We start from the raw sequence: 21,743 nt of genomic DNA on the forward strand, positions 1-21,743 counted from the left end.
TTCCAAGACTTGCATCCCACTTTATCTTCCAGAGAGAAGCTAAGGTGGCTAAACTCCATGGGAACAGAAAAACAAATATCAGAGCATCAAAGCAACAATAATAAAACATAATAAATGAATCAGATAGCAGCATAGAGACAAGCTGCTTAAGACAAAGAGGCATAACCTCACAGATCAATACCACTAATAAATGAAACCTTAGTTACAAGCAGAACTACTTGGAGGCAGAAATTTGGTAACAACCGCAGAAATAACCAGCAGCTCAACAATTCGTAACCCTGTAAGCGTTGCAGAGCAGCCAGGTTTTTCTTTACCAGACATTGGAAGACATTCAATAAAGGGTCCAGGCAAGCTTCTGGTGGAGAACATTCCCCCAGGACTTCTGTCACCACCACCAAAAAGGCCCTGCTCCTTGATAATTTTCTATTTGAGCAATATTATTTGTTAGCTGCCTTGGGAGAAGAAATACCAAAGGGCAGGGGTAAAAATGACAGTAATAATAAAACCAAAAATCTCTTAAATAAAAGCAAGTCCCCCCAATTGACAGGAGAGATCTGTACACGTTGGAAGCCTTCCATTTATGTTGCCAGTACGAATGTACATCTGGGTGTCTTATCACCATCCTCCATTTGATATTCATCTGAGGCCTAGTGAACTGGGTGGATACATCTTTTGATGTGAATTGGTGATGTGCGGCCATGTCTGGCACCACTGGTGGTTATGAATGGCTCCAGCTCATAGGAACATAGGATGCTGCTTCATATTGAGTTGGACCATGGGTCCAACTAGCCCAGTATTGTCAACACTGACTGGCAGCAGCTCTCCAGTGTCTCAGGCAGGAGTTTTCCAGCCCTACCTGGAGATGCTGAGGATCGAACCTGGGGCCTTCTGCAGGCAAAGAGAGCCAGTGTGGCATAGTGCTGAGAGCATTGGACTGGGAGCCAGGAGATCCGGGCTCTAGTCCCCACTCAGCCATGGAAGCTCACTGGGTGACTTTGGGCCCATCACAGACTCTCAGCCCAACCTACCTCACAGGGCTATTGCTGTGAGGATAAAATGGAGACGAGGAGGAGGAGGGTAATGTAAGCAGGCTTGGATTTCTTGCAAGAGGAAAAAAGGTGGGACATAAATGCAATAAATAAATAAAGCAGGTGCCCTACCACTGAGCTATGGGACGTCCCCTCTGGAATGTTCCAGCTCAATCTGGACACACGAGCCAGCAAAAATGCTTAGAAATGGGGTGTTTGTGTATGTTAAAAATTCTGTGCAGTGCACATCTTAGGTGTGGATCTGTCTGGCACAGTTCTGCTGAACATGAGGTGGAGAAGGGTTGAGGCTGTTCCCGCACCCACACTAGAGACATGGTGTGACTTGGGCAGGCAGCAGGGACACCAGCCCCAAGTGCAGGTCATTGATGGCTAGTAAATAACATTGAATTGCATGACGTTTACTTTCCAGTTTGTAATAATGAGATGTGGTTTCAAGGTGGCAGATGAAGATCTAAATATTGGCTGGCTGTGAGGCTTAGTGAAGGCAGCTGGTCAGTCAGAGTAGCAGCGTTGCAGCATTGCATTGTGCCTGAACCAGTTCAGCCACTGAATATTGCTGGTAGTGGAGGAGCATTTTAGCAGCGATGCTCTTAACACACTGGAAGGTTCCCCTCAGCAGATTTGATTCACCTCTTTTGAATCAATTCCATATCATTCTGAAGTTTCTTTCCAACCAACAGACTGATCCTAAGCAAATGATGTATCTGCCTGCAAGAGCAGCATGTCTTGATTCTAAAACTGCAACAACAACAAAACATCACTGTTCATGGTATTTCATTGGGACGATTGTTGATTCAACTCCCCGCCCCCTAAAAGTACTTCTTTTCTGGTGCAAAAAGTATAAAGTACAAAGTATTTATTTTGCCCAGCTAGGGTCAAGGGATATATATTCTACATATTATATTGAAGATATGACATACAACATGCATTACATGTATCGTGTATACCAATAATGTACATATTACAGTTCCAAGAAACCCCTCTTCCCACCTGAGTCTGTTTTTTTCCATTGGTGGGGCAGCTGCCATTAGTGCCAAGCTGGTAAAAGGTTAAAAGACCCTTCTGCTCCACAGTTCTGCAGCCTCTGCAGGCCTGCTACCTCCCCCACGCCCCCAGCTTCTGTTTACAAAGTAAAAAAAATAAAATAAATGCAGGGCTAGGTCATGCATTTAACACAATGTGCAGTTTGGCCCAAGTGAGCTGCTCAGTTGATTTCAAGCACCAGATTACCAGTCGGCAAAGGACAGCAACTAGTGGCAAAATTAGATGTGATCTTGGCAGATGTATTTGGCTGGGTGTCATGAATGTGGCCAGTCAGTGAATGCTGCTACCTACTAATTCAGTGCCTCCCCAAGTCTGTCTTCCCGGTGCAGCCAGGCTTAATTCTGGTTTTGCAGTCTGGCTTGGGGGGGGGGGGATGTTTCAAAATTGTTGGGGGTGGGGGCATTCCTGGGGAGTTCTGGTGGGCCAAGGAAAGGTTAAACACCACTCTTGCACCTGCCAGTTTTCAACTGCGGATTGAAACTTTTTTCCTTTGGAGCTCAATGTGGGTCACACAGATGCAAGAGTGAAGTGTCCCTACCACTTTTAATTCGGAGGGGAAAAATGTGCCCTTAGGCTATCAAGTCAGGAAATGAGTGTATGAGTGTATACAATGTGGAAAGTCTCACAGGTGTGCTGTTTTGGATGTTGCCGTAGATATTTTGACCAGAGTGCCACTAATTCTCTGCAGTAATATTACTGGAGTTGTCTTAAACCACCCCCTACAAATACATTTGCTGGAAAAACAAAGCCTTCGGAAGAGCCGTATTGCTGCGCAACTGACTTCAGTAGTGTTGTCAAATATTAATTTAATCCAGCAGATTTGGGGCTTGTGTACTGTTGGAGTTTGCTTACTGCTGCTCAAGCCTACACAACATTGATCTGCAGGCCTGTGCTGCCTTTGTTTTTGTCTCCCCCACCCCCTTTTTTTAACAGCCTCCGAATGTTAAGCCAACCATGTGTTCACTCAGCAGTGAACAATGAAGGAGTTGAAGAGGTGACCTTGAGCTGCGTTGGTGTTTATTTCAAGCCCCCTGATGCGAAGAGAGCAGAAAGCTGCTTTCTTAAAAAAAAAAAAAAATCATTTTAAACTCTTGCAGAGAATTTGGGCAGTGGCATCAAATTCACAGAGAAAGTTGTAAAGCAAAGCTGCATTTACTTGCCTGGTACACAGTCCCTTCCTATACCAGGCAGAAAGGATAGTGACAGTGGAGGTCAATGCAAAGGAAGACATGAAGGCAAGTTAATTTAGCCAGCACAGAACCAGAATGATACCAAGTAAAGGTTTGACGTGGGTCCAGTGTACATCATAATCAAAAAATCACATGGTACAGCCCTCTCTGGGTCTGTACCACTTTGGAATGCAGATTATGTGGTGGTGGTGCTTGCATGTTTGATGGCTCTGGTTCAAGCCTTGGTGTCTCACTGGCATGCTAGTTTTCTGTGTGTGTGAGATTTGTTTTTGCTTTTAATGAGGGAGTCATGCATTCCCTCATCTGTATTCTGAAATGGTACAGCCCTGGAGGTTAAAGATTCTGGAATTAAGGTGGCTACTGCACTTTGCCAAGACTATCCATTCATGTCTCCATTGCAGTAGCTTGCAAATCTGTGTGTGTGTTTTAATCAAAGAGGTTTGGTTGTATATAACAGTGCAGTCATATACATATGTACTCAGAAGCATGTCCTGTTGAGTTCAATGGGGATTACTCTCAGGTAAGCGTGTATAGATTGCAGCCCTTTCCATTGCTGATTATAACAGTGGGGTGGGGGTGGGGGTGGGGGTGGTTGTTCCCAGTAGAGAGAAATTCTCTATTGGTATGTTGCAAACATCTCACACACACGCACACACGTCTTTCTTACAAGTCTTTCACATTTAAAGGTGAGCATCCAAGAGAGACTGAAGGAGTTCAAGCTGTGTGTGTAAATCATACTAAAGCGCTGTTCCTGAAAATGAACTGAACAATGAAATGGTGGAGCAATTCATCATCGCCTCTCAACTATATTGTGTGACAACACAAAGAGTGCTGCGGGAAGAAAGCAAGGCAGCTCTGAACCCAGGCTTGGAGAACAGTTTATAAAGATGCCAATTAGAAAGAAAGCAGTAACCAGCTGGGAAGAGAATGTGCTTTTCGAAACCAAGAAATACTTTGGTTCATGTCCTTAGTGGGTGATATTGTTATGGAACTATTACTGTTTATGGATATGAAGGGCCAGGCTGATTAACAACATACCTCCCTTTCAGTTATATGTATGCAGGAGAGTCAATTAATCCAGCTTAATAAATGTGGGTTAATTTTTGCTTCCTGAATTTTTACTGCTCCTGTTCCGCTTGTTGTTTTGAGGGTTATATTTAGCATATTTTGAGTTTGATGTATGCTGCTTTGGATCATGAGCAGGGGTGTGCAGAAGGTAAATCCACATCAGCTGGTAGATTGGTTGATAATTTGCAACAGAGTGGCAAGGGTTTCAGACTCCCAAAAGATTAACAATAGCAACAACAAGAAGGCTCCCCCTCCCAAACTGAGCTGTTAGAATCCCTGATTTGCAATCACTCAAATATAAAATTGTGCTTGTAGATGCAAGCCATTTCATATTTATATATGTATTTTAAACATTTTTACCAAGATCTGCAGCCAACAAGGCTCCCAGAGCTGCTTAAATAAATCAGTATAAACCAGACAGTTCCTGCTTATATGCTTACAATCTAAAAGACAGGGCACAAAAGGAAAGGGAGATCAGGAGGGAGGAGGGAAAAAAGCAAACTCCGGCACCCATTCTTAAAGTTACAGTTCTTATAATGACCTACTGGAATGGAAATGGTTTCAGTAACCCAATGGAGTGGCTGCTGCTAGGTGACAAGAACCAGTTGAACAAGAGCCAAAGCCAGCTGGTCTCTCAGCAGCCCCAATGGAATAGACCCTCTTCTGCTGTGCAGCATTCACAGATTTCCCTCAAATCAAGGCAGGGTGCAGCTTTCTGTGATGGCTCAACCCGGATGCAGCCTATAAAGTGGGAAGCACTTTAAAATGCAGCATGGCAAATTAGAGAGGGAAACTCAATTCTCCTGGAGATACGTATCCACCCCAAACTACATATTTTTTCAGGGGTGTGCTAGAATCAATCACTCAGCATGGCCATTGTAAGCTGGGCTCCTGAAGTTTCATCACACCTCAAAATGGATATTGTGGAGCTGGAAAAGTTGCAGAAAAGGACAACCCAAATGATCAAGGGCCTGGAGCAACTCCCCTGTGAAGAAATACTACATCTGGGACTTTTTAGCTTATAAAAGAGGGTGTGTGCATAATGAGAAAGTGAACAGCAGCTATGTGGGCTGGGAATTATGGGAGTTGTAGTCCAACACATGGAGGGCACCAGGTTGGGGGAAGGCTGGTCTATTCGATTACAAAGCTCAGTATGACTGTGTATCATTTACTTGGGGGAACTACCCTCAGGTCTTGCTTATGGGTTTCCTGGATGCATCTGAGATGATTGGGTTTTTTTCTGTTTGTCCTTGGTGGTTTTGATATGTATTATTGTTTTTAAATTTGTTTTATCACCTCAGGAGCCCTCGTCTCAGAAATATTTTTAATAAATAAAATCCAGTTGGCTGCGTTGGGAAACGATATTGTACCCAGTGGAGGCTGGTGGCTCTGATGTCAGTGGGGCAGTAGAGCCGCTCCGGGTTTCAGTCAGAGCCAGTCAGAACTCTGAAGGAGCTGTCCAAGGTGCGAAGCAGTGTGGGCAGCTCCTTTAGAGTTCTGACTGAAACCCAGAGCGGATGCACTGCCCCGCTGACATCAGAGCCACCAGCCCCCACTGACTGCACCAGTTCTTCTGATCCCACAGGACTTTTCTTAGGTGCAGCAGGATCAGGAGCTTCTGGGGTTGGCATTGGGTTCCCTGTAGAGATGCGGGCCTCAGCAGATGGCTGGCGACGCTGACACCAGCCCTGCACAAAGAACGTGGAAGAGCGTTCGGTTACCTCCCTTTCATTATTGAAACCCCACCTTGGACAGCTTTGAAAGGAACTGGACATGTTCATGGAGGATCAGGCTATCAATGGCTACTAGTCCTGCTGTCTTAGACAACTTGGTGCCCTCCAGATGTTTTGGACTTCAACTATCAGCCCAAGCCAGCATAGCCAATGGCCAGGAATCCTGGGAGTTTTAGCCCACAACCCCTGGAGGGCACCTGGGGAAAACGATTCCCTTCAGTGTCAGAAGCATCATGCCACTGGACAGCGGTTGCTGAGGGACATGGGTGGGAAGATGCTATTGTGCTCATGTCCTGCTTGTGGGCTTCCCGTAAGCATCCAGTTGGTCACAGACTGCCGGACTAGATAGGCATTTGGTCTGATCCAGCAGCGCTCTTCTTGTGTTCTTATGACCCTTGGTCTGCTCCAGCAGACCCTTGGTCTGATCCTGCATGGCTCTTCTTACGTTCTTATGACCCTTGGTCTGATCCAGCAGCGCTCATCTTCTGTTCTTACTTACAAGCATTCGTTGCCTCCTGCCCTTTTTTAAGTGCCCCCACCTCTGGCCCCTCCCTTTGAAGCTCTGGTGCGTTGTCAGTCAGCTCAGCACACTGAGGGAATTTGGGGCAGGGTCAAATAATTGAGAAATTTGGGGCAGGGTCAAATAATCCAGCATGAAGGGAGCACTCAGAACTTTTGCTGTATTGCCTTGCTGTTTCGGTCCAAACTGAATAATTTGAAATAATTTTAAGTATTGTTCACCTCACGGGTGGGTGGGTGTTTTAGAAAGTTATCTGTTTCCCGCCCCCCAATTCATGCTGTTCTGACACATGTTTAAAATTCCCTCATAAATCTCAGTGAGTCACCCCTGTGTGTTACAGCATGCCGCAGAAGAACAGTGGGAAGAACAGAGGAGGTGGAAGGCGGGTGGGTGTGGGGAGAGAGAAAGGTCCTCATTAAAGTGTACAACTGGCAAGTTCACATTTTTCTCAGGAAAACTGTTGGTTTGCACCTTGCTGCCACCTTCTGGCTAATAAGATTCTCACACATGAGGATGCTGCAGATGCAGCTTATACCACGTCTGCATTCAAAGGCAAACTTAGGCTGAACCCAGACACCAGCTTTGCCACAGATGACATACCCACCACACACTAGTTGGGTTACAGAGAGGCGACATGGCCTGGGGAAGGGAAATTAAGTTGCACTGGATTCAGGACAGCTCAAAGGAAGAACTTCACACAGTGCATAGTTAAACTATAGAATTCACTTCCACAAGATGTAGTGATGGCCACCACTTTGGATGGCTTTAAAGGGGCATTGGACAAATTCCTGGAGGAAAAGACTATTAGTGGCTACTAGTCCTGATGGCTATATGCTATCATCAGTATCCAAGGCAGTACACCAGTTGCTGGAGAACATGGGTGGGAGGGTGCAGTGGCTGATTGGCCACTGTGTGGACAGAATGCTGGACTAGATGGACCCTTGGTCTGATCCTGCTTGGCTCTTCTTATGGTCTTGTGACCCTTGGTCTGATCCCGCTTGGCTCTTCTTACGTTCCTATGACCCTTGGTCTGATCCCGCATGGCTCTTCTTATGTTCTTATGTCCCTTGGTCTGATCCTGCACGGCTCTTATGTTCTTGTGACCCTTGGTCTGATCCTGCATGGCTCTTCTTATGTTCTTATGACCCTTGGTCTGGTCCTGCACGGCTCTTATGTTCTTGTGACCCTTGGTCTGATCCCGCATGGCTCTTCTTACGTTCTTATGACCCTTGGCCTGATCCCGCATGGCTCTTCTTACGTTCTTATGACCCTTGGCCTGATCCCGCATGGCTCTTATGTTCTTATGACCCTTGGCCTGCTCCAGCATGGCTCTTCTTATGTTCTTATGACCCTTGGTCTGATCCCGCATGGCTCTTCTTGTGTTCTCATGCACTGCACTGTGCTCTTCTACTTATTCTGGGATGGACCAGACACAACCACAATTTTCCTGTACCTGTAGAAGATGGAAATTCTGCATGTCCAGCTTCTTTCTTGTATGCAAGACCTGCTTAGGATGGCCATGTGTCCTACTCTACAGCGGACCATCCTCTATTTGAATGCATCCTCTATTTCAGCCTTCCCCAGTGGCCATGCTGGCTGGGGCAATGGGAATCCAACACAGCTGGAGGGCACCAGGTTGGGGAAGGCTGCTCCAGTCCAAGTCCAGCGCAGAGGGAGAGAACCATCATAAGGAGAGCGCATCACCAGCTGGTGAGATAGATTGTATTTCTAGTTAAATTACAGTAATGATTTCTAAATTTGCATCTAAATATATAAAATAGCATATACACATTTTATGCAAATCCTTTTTGGATGCGGGAGATGTATTTTCCCATTTTTTGGCAATGCCTAAGTGCCCACCCCAGATGAGTTGTATCTGCCAAAAGTCTTCCTTCTACACCAGGGATGCATAACTTGTTTGGTCTTGAACCAGGTTGTCTGCTGGGGTGGTAGGGGGGCTGTGCAGCTCTGTACGTGTGCACATACATGCACGCATATTCACATACAACACACACACACGCACAGTGCCGGCTTCAGTTTTTTGAGGGCCCTTGGGCAAGATGCCCTCAATGGGCCCCCTCCCTCAGGGAGTTGACCTTCTCACTGCCATTGTTACCAGCTGCTCCTCATCATTGCCCCTGTAGCGGAACATGCATTGTACTGTGTAGAACTGATAAGATTTTATTGTATTTTGTAGACGTGACTAGTTTCGTATGTGTGTATTATGAGATAACTTTGAGTAATGGAATGTATTCTTGGAATTGAAGGAAGGCTGCCACAAGTGGGTCGGTCAAGTACACACTGTTTAGTTTAGCAGGGATGCTTTTGTCTAGGTGTTACTGGTGTCAGTAGCAAGCCTGGTCTGAAAGTAAGGATGAAGTCATCGGTTTCATGGGGCTGATGAAAGACCAGGCTTTGATTTGTTTAGGAGATCAATCCTGGGAGAATGAGAAACCCACCATATGGGGTTAGGCTGGCTTTGCCCACCATGCCTTCCATTGAGGTAAATAGGAAACTTTGATGTTGACTGTTAAATTGAGAGGAACCTAGGTTTTACCATGTGGATAATATGCTTGCTTTTATTTTCATTATACTCTTAGAGATTATAACTTGTGGGTATTTAGGGATGTTTGTAATCTGCCTCATCTAAGCTGAAGCTTATTCTCTTAGACTGTTTGAGATAGATAGATAGATAGATAGATAGATAGATAGATAGATAGATAGATAGATAGATTCATACATACATACATACATACATACATACATATATATATATATATGAACTCTCTGGAAAAGACCCTGATGCTGGGAAAGACTGAGGGCAAAATGAGAAGGGGACGGCAGAGGATGAGATGGCTAGATAGCATCACTGATGCAATGAATATGAACTTGAGCACACTCCGGGAGAGAGCGCAGGACAGGAAGGCCTGGCGTGCTATGGTCCATGGGGTCACGAAGAGTCGGACACGACTGAACGACTGAACAACATATTCATATATATATATTCTTTAATGCCATATTTGTGTTGTCTGGCTTGAGAGAGGTTTCAGGGACCACTACCCATACATTAAGTCTTGAAGCCCTAAACACTTGGTAGAGGTTTACAAACCTATCACTGAGTGGGGTCTGTCCTTAAAGCTGTTGTATGCTCTCTTGGTCTGGTGAATCTCAGACACACCCATTCAAGTTTGGGAAACAAGCTAGTCGGATGGAGCAAGAAGAAGTTACCCGTCTCACCCCCCACTTGCTTGCTTGGCAGGAAGACAGCCAGTGAGGAGCTAGGCAGTAGCATCTGCTGCTTCTCCTTCTCACCATCACCACTGCCTGGACCACAGCAATAGGCAGATGAACGAGGAGGTTGCAAATTGTGAAGAGCAGCAACTCCAGGGTACTCTTGTTAGTGGGCCCCTGCTTGGAAGTGGGCCCTTGGCAGGTGCCCAACCATGCCTACCCTTGACACCAGCCCTGCACACACCACTCACTCAAATCCAGCTCTTGCCCAAGAGTATTTCAGAGGCACCTGCTTTGATCAGATAAAACCAACACTTCCCAGAAACTTCACTTCTCAAACCACCCAGTCATCCAGGAATCTTGGCTCCTAGCTTTTCTCCCTCCTCTAATCCACTCTCTTGCTGAAGGATCCTGACACCCCACACTGTCACCTCAAACGTTGTCAGAGAAAACCCAGGAAAAAAGAGAGAAAAAGCTGACTAGAAACAGGCTCTATGGTTCCTGCCGTAAAAGCCCCATTGCTAAAGCATCCTAGAAAGCTGGCAGGAGCTTCTTCCTGTAACAGTATGAAAGAACTGCTGGATGAGGCCTGGGAAGAGCCAGGAGGTAGTTGAGGCCACCACCCACTGCTGCTGGCCTGAAGGGAGAGAGGCCACGGCCAGTGAAGGCTGGTGGCTCCAAAGTCCTTAATTTTTGTGAACCGCCCAGAGACCTTCAGCTATTGGGCAGTATAGAAATTAAATAAATAAGTCAGTAGGGAGGCCAAAGGAAGAGGGGCCGACCAAGGGCAAGATGGATGGATATTCTGGAGGTGACGGACTCGACCTTGGGGGAGCTGGGGGTGGCGACGGCCGGCAGGAAGCTCTGGCAAGGGCTGGTCCATGAAGTCACGAAGAGTCATGAAGCGACTGAACGAATAAACAACAAAAGGGTGGTGAACCTGCTCCGGGTTTCAGTCAGAATTCTAAAGGAGCTATCCAAGGGGCAAAGCACTTTGAATAGTTCTTTTAGAGTTCTGATTGTCTGTGACTGAAATCCAGAGCAGATTCACCACCCCACTGACACTGCAGCCACCAGTCTCCACTGGCCACAGCCTGAGAGAGCTCTGGAGAGGGGCCTTTGTATAACTCAAAACTTGGAGGTTTGTTTACAAAGCAGAGTCTGTTTGGTTCTGTGAGGTGCAATTCACCAACTCTTGAAACATTTCCTAGGGACACTTTAGAAATGAGAGCACATTCCTAGAGCATTTTTCCTTTTTTGCCTGGGGGCTGCCAGACAACACTTGGGGGCTGCCTGCGGTCCACAGGCTGTGCTTTTTGCATCCCTGTTCTACACAAATGCCCACAATGGATGACTGCTTCCATCCTGGGTTGAGTGAGTTCCAGCTGCTCACCCAACCTACTTTCTTGCCTCAGAGGACACCGGTGGGAGCTGCAGCCTGTAGGTGGAGGCTGAAGTGTGAAACCAGGGAAGTGTAAAGACAAGGGTAGGAAATGCTGCCTGAATAATCCTGGCACCAGCTGGATAATGTCTGTTTCTAGAGTTGATAGGCCTTTGGCCTGATGGAGATCTCTCATGCTCTTATGGGTGCGATTTTGTGAAAATGTTTTGGAAGAATATTTGGGGGAGAAACAAGGTAAAGAAATGGGGAAAGAGCAATGCTAGAGGCTGAGAGGGAGGGAGAAACAGCAAGGCAAAGGGGTAGAGGGGAGACAGAGGAAGGCTAGAGGCTAGGAGGGGGTGGAACAGTGAGCTAAAGAGGTGGGGAGAAATAGCAAGGCTAGAGGCTGGTAGGAAGGGGAAAATAGCAAGGCAAAGGGGTTGAGGGGAGAGAAAGAGCAAGGCTAGAGGCTAGAAAAGGAGAGAAAGATTGCCTTAATCTTTTCCAAGGTTTCTGAAAAATTATTTTTTGAAGGGAACAGGGAGGGGAGAACTTCATGGGTGTTGTTGGAGGTGCTCATGGGTGCTACGTTGGGGACCCCCAGTCTGTGACTATGAGCAGCTCCAAAGGGTCTCAGGCAGAGAATCTTCCCCATCACCACTGCCTAATCCTTTTGACTGGGGATTGAACCTGGGACCTTCTGCATGCAAAGGATGTGCTCTGCCGCTGAGCTGCGGTCCTGCCCAGGGAGTGATGGAGGTAACCCTAAGGCTCATTGTCAGCTGACCAAATCAGGGGGTACAGTTCCAAATTCTGCTGCCAAATCAGCATGTCCTCCTTGTCGGGCCAAACCCATAATTCTACAGACCATGCTTCATGTAAACCAGCGATGTGCTACTCAAGTTAAAGCATTGACAGAGAAACAAAAAGCATGAGCCGATAGAATGAACACCAGCACACGGTGAGCTTATTCAAGAGGTTTGTTTTATTCCTCAGGTTGTTTTTTAAATAAAAAAACAAGATTGGGGAACTTAATACAGGCTGGAGGTTTTTGAATGTAAACATTTGAGAGAATCTACATATACACTCTTAATGGGGAGAAATCTATTTTAGGCAACATTAATCCTAAATGAATGGTTAGCAACTAACTATTAAATCATACGCCAACAAAGGACAAATTAACGCACACTATCAAGCACATCTGAGGCTAGCAAGTTTTTAATTCAGCCAAGTATTCAGCTATCATTGAACCTGCATGCCTTTTCCTGGGCTATGATGTACCATCAGCCTCCCCGAACCTGGATGCCTCCAGAGGTTTTGGCTACAACCCCTGTCCCATCAACCTCGACCACTAGCCATGCTGGCTGGGGCTGATGGGAATTGTAGTCCAAACTATCTGGAGGGCTCCAAGTTGAGAAAAACTGAATTCTAATCCAACCTCCACCAATATTCCGAGTTCCCTAATATAACCGCCTACAGCCAGTTTCCCAAACATCCGATAACTGACACACACACACGGTTCTCCTGAATTAAGAATATGTCATGTCTAAATGCAAAAAGGGTTTAAATTTTAGTGTGCGTAACAGAGGGCTCCATGTCTGTGTTTTGGAATGCTGATCTGAGCATGCCTTCTGACTGGAAGAAGCCCAGAGCAGAGCAGTGACTCATCCGGAGATGCAATAGAAAGTCTCTTCCAAGGGTGGGCAATCCTCTTACATCTTTCCATCATGAGTGATTTAATGATCCAATCAGATCCAAAGCAGAGCTGCTGCATAACTAGCGTCCTGAGCAAAGGCTATTTGGAAGGATGTGAGGCTTGAGCATGCAGTAGAGGCAGCCTCCATTGTAGGTTAATGTTTTGGGCCCTCGGGAGCATTAAGTCACTGATTTCTCACAATATACTCATGTGCCCCAGTGATACCATTAGGTACTTGCTGTTCTATGATGGAGCAGGCCACGAATGCTCGAAGGTGCGCTGTCCTAGAGATGGCTTCAGGGCATGGATAATTCAGGCCACCCCACATCATTCTTTTCTGAAGAGGAGAGCACATTTGTACAGATTCATACCTTCTCCTTCACACGTATGCTTTCTTTGTGCCATCCATGTAGGAAAAGCAAAATGTGTGACGCCACCTCCAAAGCTCAATGGTTAATTGAGGACTTCCGGCCACATTTAGCGTCAGCAGATAGTTACAACAGGGTTGGAGAACCTTTTTCAGCCCAAGGGCCAAATTCAATTTCAAAGAAGCTACTGGGGGCTGCATTCCAGTGGTGGCTGAAAGCAAAGGGGATGGAGCCCAAAATCTAAAAAATACCAGCATACTCTAGCTTAAAACTCTTACAGCCAGTAATTAACTCTTAGGAGAGGCATTTCAACCTTTTAGATTAGGGGGAAAACTGCACAAAAGCCAGGAAACCACCAATCAGGAGAAAGGGGACGTGGCCAAGGGAAGTGGTGTGGCCATCTTCAGAAGCTCCAAGGGCCAGACTTGGCCCCACTTCCTGAGATTCATCACCCATGAGTTAAAAAGATCAGGCAACAGGTGATGGGAAAGGTTCTCTGCCTGAGATGACCCTGAAAAGCTGCTGCCAGTCAGAATAGGCAATACTGGCACAGATGGACAAATAGCCAACGTTCTGTAAGGCAGCTTCCTATGGAAAGGGAGCTATGACATCCCTTAATAAAACTAGGGCGGTCACCTGGTTAAATAGGGACATAAGAAGTTGCCTTATACTGGATCAGTCCATTGGCCCTTCTAGCCCAGTATTGTCGACACTCTCTAGTGTCTCAGGCAGGAATTTTTCCAGCCCTACCTGGAGATGCCGGGGATTGAACCTGGGACCTTCTGCAAGCAAAGCAGGGGCTCTACCATTGAGCTACAGCCCCTCAAATACGTTTGAGTTGACTGACTGTATACATTTTAATCAATTATTGCATGAAATGTGGATATAAAAACAATTCTGCAGCGAAGAAAAGATTGCTGATCTTCCCCCACCTCCAGTTTTGTAAGTCCTTTTATTAAACATAATTAAAAATAACAACATTCTGCTGCTTGACTAATCCAGGACATATTTTAATTGATTAACCTGTTAACTGGCTAGCCCTACTTTGAAACGGTAAAAAAAAGTACAAATCGTATATATTTTAAATGAATCTAATTTTCATTCTGAAGCCCAACTTGGGAGACTTACTACATCCTTCTCCTTTTACAAGCACTAAGACATGTGTAATAAAGGTTGTGTGTGTGTCCCCCCCGCCGCCATCTTCTTCCTAGCATGACGTCTGAATACTTGTAAAACTGTCTTTGAATCAGCCCTTGACCCATCTAATATTGTTTGACTGGCAGTAGTTTTCTGAGGCTTCAGGTGGAGATCTTTCCCTGCAACCTGGGTTCCTGCTGGCTGGAGATGCCAGGGCCTGAACAAAGAACCTTCTGCATGCATAGCTAAGGCCTCTCTCCATGCACTTGGTGGTTTGGTTTGCATTTCACAGCAACACTTTATGAAGCTGACAGTGATGTAACCACATCAGATGCCTCTCCTACCGGGTGTCCTGACTGCATACATTACTGGAGTGGTGTGGGAAGCAGTCATGCAAGCAACCCAGTAAGATCAGCTAGAATGACTTCAACACCCATCAGCCCCAGCCAGAATGGCCAATGGTCAGGAATTTTGGGAGCTGTAGTCCAAAACATCTAGAGGGGACCAGGCTGAGGAAGGCTGGGCTAAAACGGGGCTTTTCAGCATGCCTTTCATATTTCAGAAGAACACGAACCTAGACAAAATGCAGTGATGGCCGCCAACTTGGACGGCTTGAAAAGTGGATTAGACAAATTCATGGAGGATAAGGTGATCAATGGCTACTAGTTATGGTGGCTATATATTCCCTCCAGCATCAGAGGCAGCGTGCCTCTGAATACCAGTTGCTGGAGAACAAGAGCAGGAGGGTGCTATTGAATTCATGTCCAGCTTGTGGGCTTCCCACTGGCAACTGGTTGGCCATTCTGGGAAACAGGATACTGGACTAGAGAGGCCTTTGCTCTAATCCAGCATGGCTCTTCTTATGTACTAACACACCTTCAGCACTAGTAAAAGAGACACAGAGATGAATGCACAAACCCACAGGCTAAAAGCACATACAATCCAAAGGACGCTATTCAACCAGGATGGTGTCAATGCTCTCTTGTGAGAGGTCAGGATCCAACCCATTTTGTGAATCGACGTGAGCCTGCGAGAGGGTGGCACTTTTCACCATACTTTGAGTCCAGCTGTCGCCATACGACTGAAACTTGGAAGCCATTGCATCGCCAAGCCTCTGGCATCGGCCAAATTTGAAGTGTTTGCCTTTGTGCGTGTACATGTGCTCAAGCAGCTGGTTCTTTCGGAGAAACTTGTGGCCGCAGACTGTGCAGCTAATTTTCCTTTTCCGCGAAAATGAAAAGTTGCAGTTCAACTCCACGGGCTCCGAGTCTTTGGACACCAGCGACAGCTGGCCAATTGGCAATGGCTCAAGGTTGCCACGCGTGGATTGCTCTGTGTGGCGCTCATTCTCTTTCCGAAGGAAGGGGCCCAGCCGGTGACTTCGGACAGCTTCACGGTTTTCATTCAGGGGCTGGAGCTGGCTGAGGTCGTTGCTTTCCAGGATCGAGGCTGGGACCCCAAACGGCAACGACCCTGACACATGAGTAAACAAGTGTTCGCGCAAATTGCTTCGGGACTCAAAATGCTCCCCGCAGTACTGACATAAATGGACTTTGAGGTTAGCTTTAGGAAAAACTGGACCCCCAACATCTGGGGAGGAGGAGGTGTGACTCTGAGACACCACCGGCTCTGGGTCAGTCTTCTCCTGTTTGATTGCCACAGGTGGGTTTGCAAGCTCCTCCCCAGGTTTCACGGCTGCCTGGACAGAAGGATGAGAAATCTGCTGGTCCAAAGAGCTGTCATCGAGCCCAATAGCCAGAGAGAGCTGAAGCTGGGGGTGATCACCCTGACTGGCAGCTCTGCTTCCAAGATTCGTGACACTATCTTTTGTCTGGAGATTTTCCTTAACAGTCTTGTGTGCAGTGGAGATCTGGATCCCGTACAAGTTTGAAGACTGCACAACCTCCGGAGAAAGCATCTGGTTCATTTCAATCGCCATGCGAGAAAGGTAGTCGGCGTGCAGGAAATGGATGCCTTCCTCGAGCCGGGCATGGTTGACCATTTGCTTGGGTCCTTTTCCGGTGTACATAATATGCAGCAGGTAGCTGAATATATCAGGCTGGATATCTGTCGGCTGAATCTTTATGCATTCGCTGCTTGAAACAAAGATGGTAGTTAAGTAAGCTAATCACAGTACAACTTCATTTATCTAAGGGTGAAGGCAAACATAACGTTTGTAGCAAAACAACCAGGGCGGTGTAGTGTTTAGAGTGTTTGACTGGCACTCGGGAAATCTAATCTGGTTCTGGTTCTAACCTCCACTGCATGACTTTGGGCCCATTGCTAACTCTCAGCCTAACCTACCTCACAGGGTTGTTGTGAGGACAGAAGGGAAAGGAGGAAGAGGCCCATGTGAGCCGCCTTGGGTTCCTAAGAAGCCAAGGCGGCTTCTAGCAAAAGAAGCCTGTCTAGCAAAATCTACAGGGCAGGAGGACAGGGAGGCAAAGATCTCCTCTGTCACTTCTCCTGCCCTGCATTGGATGATCAGACGCCTCTGAGTTCAGGGGCTTCTGATCACGAAAGGCGCAATCGACAGAACTGCACCCTAAATGAATCTATACAGCAAAACCTGGCTGTAGATATACTGACTGACTAGTGGCCCTGACATCGCTCAGTCACTCCACTACTACATCCAATCCCTGGAGTAGTTTTGCTACTTAAAAAAAAAAAAAGTTTATGTTTGGTTAAAAACACACGCAAAAGATTTACGGTCAAGATGGCAGAAGTCATTTGGCACTTTAAACCAATACAATAATAATGAAAATAAGGGCTTTCTGTCCATCTCAAAAAATGCTCCCTTTTATCTGAGCTCCTGATATTAGGTCAAGTATTTCTCTTGCAAGGCAGTAGGGCTGAAGACAGATAGAATACTTCCATCAGGTCTTCCACCGCTCAAGCGCTGAAATTTACATGACAGACATGTATTCTGGCAAGTCAGACGCCGGGGAGTTAGTGGTAATGTTGGAGTTTCCGACAGCCCTGGCAGATTTGAGACTGCAGCCTTATATGCCCCCAGGAGACCGGCATGGGCTTACCTCGTTTGATGAATGAATATCATCTTAAAATAGTTTGAAAAGGCAGCCAGGACAGCCCGGTGAGCTTTGAAGTAGACATCCCCAATTGCAACTGTGCAGTCACAGAGGAAGCCAAATTCCCGTTGCATGTTCAGCTGTTGCAGAAGGATCAGGCTGTGGCTGGCTGTATCCATTGTGTTTCTAGGGGACAAAGGACATGCTTGTTTCAGCACAGGGATGAGTAGAAAGGGTCACACCTTAGTGGCAGAACACATGCTTTGAATGCAGAAAGTCCCAGTTTCAATACCTTGGAATCATACGGATGTCCGCAGGAATTTTTCTGAGGCAGGGGAGCTGCACAGCAGTGTGTGATTGTAATTCAGGCACATAATGCAAACGGCTATAACTCACTGTGCATTTTCCTTGTGCATGTGCTTTGTTACTTAGCGCCACATTCCATAACATTTAAAAGCGCAGAGAGAATCAGAAAATCCTGGGAATTTGACAGCACTAATGCAGAAGAGCGTTATAGTCAAGCTTCACAGAGGAGGCATCGAGAACTCCCAAGAAAGGTTATTTGGAATGAGGGATTTATTTAAAAAATAGGAACAAGAGGAAAAACCAGAAGCATGAGCCTTGTACAGCAGTCTTAAGAATGTCATATCAGATATTTTATGGCAGCACTGTCCTTATCATAACTTTGACAATGTCAAGTGACTTGTCCTAGAATGACTTTCTTCATCTTAGAAACACTGGTGAGCACTCCCTTGAGAGGAACAGTGGAGTCTGTCTTTGGCAGGGAGAGGAGAAATGGGTAGGCTTAATCAAAGTTTAAGTTTTTAGAGGAGCCCGCACTACTCACTTTATTTTTCATGTTATCAGCCACTTTTTATGTCAGCTAACAATATGACTTTTGCATGGCTTGAATTTAGCACTGAAGCAGTGCTCTTTTGGAATTGCGTCCCCCCCCCCCCGAACTGCACATTATATGCATGGTTGCACATTAAAAACAAGTCCCAATAGCATCAGAAACTAGGTCTAACGTTTCTGGTAGATCTGGAGACTGTGCAGTAACAAGGCCTGGGCACCAGATCTACCAAGACAGCCAGGCCTCTGAGAAATATCCCTTTTAGGTCTACCCTTCAGTTGTTTCTCAGTGGGTAGACCTGGAATCTGGACAATGTCTTTCCACCCACCTCTAAAACCCTCAAATCTTTCCCTGGCTCTCTTTGCTCTTTTAATGGCCCTTGGGCAAGGGCCATTATAAGGGTGAAGGGCATGGTTAATAGAGGGGAATTACCTGCTCAACTTGTGCTCTCTAAGCTATACACAACAGACATACATACCTTCACAACAGGTTTCTTTATTACTAAAACACATGAGAAAACACTAACTTCTGAGGAGTTGCATAGCACACTGTCTCAGCTGTGACCAAGGCCTGCACTAAGAGAGGCAGAGACTTCATCCCAGACCTCCTGCAAGAACTAAAAATGGCAGTGATATACAAACATACATCACAACAATTCCCTCTAGCTCTTAATAAATTTTCCAGTTCCAACAATCAACTTCACAGCCCCACCTGCATTTCCCTAAAAGCCAACACACCAGGAGACTGGATAGCAACACTGGACTACACTGCAGAGTTGGCATATACTACTCTTAACACAAACCCCTGCAAAATGGGAATAGGAACACTGGGCTACTTTGCAGGGCTGCTGTAACCCACACTTTTCCAGCTGCAGCCCTGCCTACTGTAGTACAAGTATAATAATGATGAACTTTATCTGCATGCATTGTTAGGATGATTTTTAAAAAATGTTTAGAAACTCAAGGGAAAAAATATTTAAAAGCCCTGAGTTAGAAAGATCATGAACTCTTGCTACTACCTTTTGTTTTTGGGTAGACAAACTCCTAGATTTCCAAAATGTTTTTATGAGGTAGCAATCACTACCAAGAGGGAAGACCTCCCCCAAAGGCTTAAAAATGAACCAGGAACTCCTTCTCCAAATAGTTGGTGTCATGACCATTGTTAAGACTTCCTTCATTGGCTAAGAACACTGAAAAGCAGGAGCAGGCTACGTTTCTCAACAAACAAACAGGCAGATTAGTGGCTGCACATTTTGCTTCATACCTCGGGTTTTACAAGGACTAAAAAACTTTTTATAAACTTTAATGAAAGTTGGGAATCTGCAGATTATGGGTCATCTCATTATTGCCCACCTGCCCCTCCGGATGCTCATGGTCTGGTTGTTACTGTGGTGGTAAACCTGTGGTCTGGGCTGTACCACTTCAGACTGCAGGGAGGGGACTCATATGATCCAATACTCCTCCACAGGAAAACATTCCCCGCACCAGAAAACTAAATACCAGGAAGAAGAGGTCTAGGATAAGACCATTTTTCCTGACTTGCCAGTTTTCTGGGAGCAGGGAAGGTTTACCCAGAGAGGAACGTCCTGCAAGTCCCTGCCTATAGCCTGATGTGGTACAGCCCAGTCCCAATCTCAGCAAGAATTTCCCCAACCTAGTGCCCTGCAAATGTGTTGGACTACAACTCCCATCATCCCTCCCCAATGGCTATGCAGGCTAGGGCTAACGGGAGTTGTAGGCCAAAACATCTGTAGGGCCACCCGTTGCCCACCCCTAGTATCTACTCCCTTGCTGCTAGCGAGTGAGTATACTAGCCTCCCCCAACCTGGTGCCCTCCAGATGTGTTCAACTGCAACTCCCCGGAGTTGCGGCCCAACACATCTGGAGGGCACCAGGTTGGGGAAGGCTGGAGTAGACACAAAGCTGAACACACCGGAGAGGTGGCAGCACCAGGCTCTTCCGCTGGATTGACAACAGAGGCTTCATAATCCTAACACAATCCTAATGGTAGACCCAGTAAAACCCCACTGGCCACGCCAGGGCTGGGTTCCCAGGAAGGACGCCACCATTACTTTAATGGTAGAGCCCCTGCTTTGTCTGCAGAAGGCCACAGAGTCATAGAATCATAGAATAGTAGGGTTGGAAGGGGCCTACAAGGCCATCGAGTCCAACCCGCCACTCAATGCGGGAATCCAAGTCCGAGCATCCCCGACAGATGGCTGTCCCGCCTCGTCTTGAAGGCCTCCAGCGTGGGAGAGCCCACCCCCTCCCTAGGTTTCAGGCAGGATTCTTTCCCAGCCATACCTGGAGATGCCGGTTCAATCCCCGGGCCTGTCCAGGTATGGCTGGGAAAGAATCCTGCCTGAAACCCTGGCGAGCCACTGCTGCCAGCCAAGTGTCGACAGCACTGGGCTAGATGGCCCAGGGACCTGGCTCGGTCCGAGGCCGCTTCCTGCGTTCCCGAGAGAGCCGCCAAGCGCGGCCGCGGCTGGGGCCAGGGGGCTTCCCGCCCAGCAGCGAGCCCAAGCCAAGATGCGCGCCGGCGAAAGGCGGCCCTCTCCGCCCCACCCCTCCGCGCTCCGGAGGACGCTGCTTCGCTTTGCAGGCCCCCACGCCACCATCGGCGTCGTTATTCGCGTTCTTCCCTGGCGCAGAGGGCCCGAGGGAGGCCCGCCGCCTGCCCCAGCCCGCCTGGGCGCGGGCGGCGCGGCCCCTCCGGGACGCCGCGGGAGCGCAATGGCGCGCGGCCCCAGCGGCACGGCGAGGAAGGCGGCCCCGCGCAGGGCGCAGGGCGCTGCTCCCCCCAGAGGAGCCGCCTAGGCGCTCCGCCAGCCGCCCTCCCTCGGCTCGGGCCGCCTCGCGGAGCCCCCCGCACCTCCAGCGGGCTCCCGCCAGGGCAGCGTGTGCGCCCCAGGCTTGGCGAGCCGCGCAATGGCCGCCGCCCGGCCGGCCGCGTCCTTACCCGAGCGGCGAGCGGGTCTCCAGCGCGTGGCAGCGGCGGGCGACCGCGGGAGCGAAGGCGGGCGCGCGCTCGGGCGCGCCCACGCCGCCGCCGGGGCGCGCGCGCGCGGGCCTCGGCCGGCGTGCACGCCCGTGTTCCCACGCACGCTCAGCTCGAAGTAGCGGGAAGAGCCTTTCGCTCCCTCCGGAGGCGCTGGGCTACAACTCCCGTGCTGGCTGGGGCTGATGGAAGTTGGAGTCCGACGTGTCTCTGCAGGATGCTGTAGTCTGGGGGACGGAAAGGGGGTTGTGACATCACACAAGGCTTTGGAGGCAAAGGGGGTTTATTACGGTTATTTATTTTAGTTTTATGCGGATGTAGATAGATAGATAGATAGATAGATAGACAGATTAGATAGATAATGTTGTCACAGAGAGGAAGGCCAGGATCTCTTCTCCATCATCTCAGAGTGCAGGACACGGGATAATGGGCTCAAGCGACAGG

At 47.7% G+C, this 21,743-nt stretch overlaps 1 protein-coding gene across 2 annotated transcripts; it reads right to left on the reverse strand.

Annotated features, from left to right (window-relative positions):
• Positions 1–12,186: 12,186 nt before the first annotated feature.
• ZBTB25 (zinc finger and BTB domain containing 25) lies at positions 12,187–21,455 on the reverse strand. 2 transcript variants are annotated; one of them, XM_084836937.1, is made up of 3 exons: positions 21,261–21,455; positions 17,453–17,632; positions 12,187–16,510 (listed from the first exon to the last, which is right to left on the reverse strand). In XM_084836937.1, the coding sequence occupies exons 2-3, from the start codon at positions 17,623–17,625 to the stop codon at positions 15,370–15,372; spliced, it is 1,314 nt and encodes a 437-aa protein (XP_084693063.1). In that variant the 5' UTR covers positions 17,626–17,632; positions 21,261–21,455; the 3' UTR covers positions 12,187–15,369. The 2 variants fall into 2 exon arrangements, with proteins under 2 accessions (XP_084693063.1, XP_084693054.1); XM_084836928.1 differs by lacking the exon at positions 21,261–21,455 and adding an exon at positions 17,739–18,449.
• Between the last annotated feature and the right edge of the window lie 288 nt (positions 21,456–21,743).

Source organism: Heloderma suspectum, chromosome 1 (genome assembly GCF_057233095.1).
Source record: "Heloderma suspectum isolate Gila_16-S chromosome 1, 16-S_ref, whole genome shotgun sequence".
Taxonomy (NCBI): Eukaryota; Metazoa; Chordata; class Lepidosauria; order Squamata; family Helodermatidae; genus Heloderma; species Heloderma suspectum.